The sequence below is a fragment of the Branchiostoma floridae genome, chromosome 3 (assembly GCF_000003815.2).
Source record: "Branchiostoma floridae strain S238N-H82 chromosome 3, Bfl_VNyyK, whole genome shotgun sequence".
In the NCBI taxonomy this organism is placed as follows: domain Eukaryota; kingdom Metazoa; phylum Chordata; class Leptocardii; order Amphioxiformes; family Branchiostomatidae; genus Branchiostoma; species Branchiostoma floridae.
In genome coordinates this window covers 10872364-10876603 of record NC_049981.1, presented here as the reverse complement: position 1 = coordinate 10876603, position 4240 = coordinate 10872364, and the positions used below count along the sequence as shown (strand labels likewise).

The window sequence follows — 4240 nt, the reverse complement described above, 5'->3', positions numbered from 1 at the left end:
TGCATGGATCTTCTTGTATTTGTTCGCACATGTTGTCTGTGCACATATCTGCATCAGGTGGCTACAAGTGACATAGTGAACAATTCTTTTGAAAATTTCTGTCCTGACTTATGCAAGGACTAGTTGCTTGAGTTGGGCGAAGTTGATTTAACTATGTGGATGACATTCTATGGGACCTCCAAAACTGATGTGAGCCATCATTGCGAATGAAAAAAAAACATGTTTGGCCAAAAAAGGTGCCTTCATAAACTTATGAAGAGATCAGCAAGGTTGAACAACTGACTAAGGTCTTATATAGCACTGAAACTTGTTCTGCTTCATGTCCATCAGCCTTGAACCCTTTCTGGACTAGATAGGTGTCGTTATCAATGTTGCGCCCCCTTGCGCCATCGCTTATAAACTCACCTGCCAACATGCGTCTTTCCGTCTGAAGTTCCGTCTATGGCATTGGATATCGCCTGGTCAAAGGCCTGCCAGTCTACATGGGACAACACAATTTTGTCTGTCAGAGAAAATGTCTTGAAAATCTGGGGTATGGACATGGAATGACGTAAATTCGATATATGCATGTCAGCGAAAATGTCACAAAAGTAGTTGAAAGTCTGAAAGTTGACAAACGTTTTCGGTGAACTCTTTTCTGTTTGAAGACGGCTGGAAGTGTTGAGCTCCTCCCCTGTCCTCGCTCTTTGGGACTGTCGTCATTTTTCTGTATCAATTAAAAACGGGAAAACTAATGACACATTGATAGTTGGTTACCGTGCAGTACGTCAATTGATCTCAAGTCGGCGCTTTTGACAAGCGCCATGGACGCAATTATAGTCGATTTGATTTAATACTTGTAAGTTTGTTCACGACAAATCCTGGTTTACAGTATTGATAAACAAATGAATATTGGAAATACTGATATCTCTACTTATTACGAATCACTTCTACATAGACTTAAATCCCTGCCCTTGACTAGTTAACGCCTTTGTACATGTACTTCAAAACGCACGTTCTTCAAACAACGCACCTTTACAATGGAAACCGCATCCGCATTTCGACCGTGTGACGTCATCAAGATCATCACCATGGTAACCAGCATGACGCATAAGCAGACGGGACCTGTCCGTGCCATGGTGCCCCTGTGAGAGGTTGTACAGTTGTCCTCAATATTTCATACAGTGACAAGACTGCCTTTAATTTATACGGTATCATCGTGGCATGTTCGGTCTATGTAACCATCGATGAACCAACCACTGAGTGAGCGAAGCAAACGACCGACCAAGCCTTATTATTACACCGAAAGCAAATAAAGGAAAGCGGGTCACTCTCGTCATATGGCCATTATAGTCCGGGAGAAGATTCTCAGAAGAGGCCTAGAAATGTAGTTTCGTAGCATACCCAGTACATAATCAGTTCACTGTCATAGAATGATAGCTTGGTGTCTCCCGATCATTTTAAGGTATGTTGTTCTATGGTCCAGGTGGGACATCATGGTTCTAGGGCTCTTTATGCAAATTTATGCAAATTAGACGATTATGCCCGAAATAAAAAAGTAAAGCAGCATAACTTGAATAATTCTTGCGCAAATAACATCAAATTAAGTGAAAGTTACGTTTTCATTTTCTGATCATATTACTCTACTTTCGCCCAGGAGGTTATGTTTTGAGTAGCGTTTGTGGGTTTGTGGAACTATAGACCATTATAACCCACCTGGGTGGATTGTATTAATATTCAGTATCAGGGCAGGTCTTGAGAAGACCTAGAAGACCTAAAAATTATTAGGTTCTGGGCCCCCTATCGGTTTGTTATGGTACTGCAGCAGAACTTCCGGGTTCAATATCTAGTGTTCTGGACATGGCACATGCCAAGCCTATCATTTTCGTGTGGTAGATAGCTCTTAAGGCCTAGGTTATGAGCTAATTTGTGAGAGTTGCACGGCATTACATTGAGAAAATTAGCACTGGTGACAAAACGCAACTCACGTAAAACACTGAGCCGGATCTAAACATCTATTGCCAAATAGAGATTATCTATTGTTAGAACCCGGACACACATCCGTAATTTCCAACTCTAAATAAATACCTGTAAGAAAAAAAAGGGGTTTTCTTTGCAACCTTCTCTAGGTTCGTGTGACCTACTGGCATGAGAAAACAGTTCCCCGCTTCAGGACACAAGTGGTTCCAATATCAAAGCTTGGCGGTTATATTTAGCCGGCGCACTTCACCCCAATGTCACCTTACTATAACGGGCTGCAGACATGCCCGGTTACACAAGGGATCGATTTTTTAGCATTACCCGCGTTCTCAACAGCTTAAGTACGGGAGCCGAGAGTTCATTCGGAAATGATGAGTGTCTGCAAACAAAACTAATGGGTACGGAAAGGGTTAGAAGTAAAATGCCGAGGGAGTACTGTTTATAGTTATTATAACAATCTTTGCAAATGAAATTGCTTGAGACAAGTGTATCACCTCACTTGGGCCTTGTGCGGGTTTATATAGAGTTCATACGGGTATGATTAGCGTCTACAGCAAAGCTAGTGGGTACTGGGAACGGTTAGAGTTATGGCGGGTGAGGAAAGGGCTCGGCGAAGAAAATTGCGAAGTATGAACCAAAGAGATAACGTGGAATCGATAACACACACGCTTCACTGTGTTTTGTCTGCAGGAAGTCGATCCATTATCTATTTTGAAGTGCCCATATTGAACTGTTTCCGCAAGTAAATGCCAAAGAATAAGATTGTTGTCTTCTTTTATATCCACTCCTTTTCTGAGGGAATGGAACATGACGGACTAATTTCCCTCTCAATATTTAAAACTACTCTTCTCTGCACTGTATCTTATCACCCTCTGTCGCAGGGAAAAATCAATGCGCGTTGTCATAGCAACGATGTAGACCTAAGCCCCAGGATGTATGGAACTGCGTCATAATCGTGCAACGTTGCTGTCAATCATGCTTGTAGCTATGTCACGAGTGTGCGCGTGACTTGCCGGCGACTCTACGGATTCCTGCAGTAGGGTAATAAAATATGATCCTGACATGTTTAGGGTGAAGGTTGGCTGTCTAGCTCAAGTTCAACTAAATGTCGTCGCTATTATTGACTCTAACGCTTTATGTGCTTCTATATTATCCATCACCTTCTCTTATAACCATAATATTTACCATAACAGTGGATGATCATTTGTTTTAAAAAATATCACAGCTACATGTACTGGGATTGTGCCCATTTGAAATCATTATGACATCTTTGTGAAATTTGCACTGTAGACCATGGCTTCCTTCTTGACAACTCGGACACATTTATCATTTGAAATTATCTCAAAGAGACAATGTAGTAACTACGCGTGGAAGACGGCATTTGGCAAGAAACGTTGGGGTGGAAAATTTCTGCACAAGATACGAAAGACATGTAATATTTGCCCACCTAAAGTTAGTGCGCAATGGCGCAGTATGTGTTTAATGTCATCTTTTTTGTCTTCAAGTATATCATTGTGATACAGTTCTAGAAAAAGGGTAAAGATGACAGAATGCCAACAATATTATAAAATCATGAGAAAACGCAAAGGTGATAGATTGACCCCTATACATGTATATATTGTCTGTATGATTGTATACATATAATATTTGCAACTCGAATACGAGCTGTGATGGCAATAAAAACGGTTGCTATGTTGCGACATTCGCTGATTATGAAATAATCAAGGATGCTGTATTGTCTGAACAAAAATGTTACACAATCAGACTGTGTCCACTTACTTTCTCTCTGGTGGCTCCTTTAAATTGTGAAGGTCAGGCTCCCTTAAAGGTCAGTTGTAATGTCCGTCCTTAATTTGTGCGGTCGGTCGTGCAGCGAACGCCCCTGTGTGTGATCTACGTTCGCCCGTAGCCAAGGTGACACGGCACGGCCCGCACGTAGACACGGCGTACAGACACCACCTGCCGCAACACAGTCAAGTGGAATACCAAGGTGGGGGTAACCCACAGATACACACACGGAGATAATTAAATCAGGCAAGCCCCACGTATAGCCCAACCTAATTGGTCACCGGTGTCTCCGAATGGTTCACCTTACCCGGCCTGCGATTACATTCTCGGGACCGTACCATTCATAATCGTATTAAGGGGTGTGCGCAGAAACCTTACACACCTTACACATGCCCCATATGTACTTGAGCTTGGATTGTAAGAAGATTATGTTTTCGCCCATATACCTTGATTCCTAAGATTCATTTTTAAAAGTGTTGCAAGAAGGTAACGT

The 4240-nt window shown here is 42.0% G+C and overlaps 1 protein-coding gene across 1 annotated transcript in view; it reads right to left on the bottom strand.

The window, feature by feature from the left end:
* The window catches only part of LOC118412457, a gene marked incomplete in the record, with an annotated part of 12954 nt that extends 8714 nt beyond the window's left edge, over positions 1 to 4240 (bottom strand). The window contains 5 exon segments of the mRNA XM_035815331.1: positions 10 to 61; positions 406 to 478; positions 619 to 706; positions 1013 to 1124; positions 3739 to 4240. Of these exon segments, the coding sequence (XP_035671224.1) occupies positions 10 to 61; positions 406 to 478; positions 619 to 706; positions 1013 to 1117 (318 nt within the window).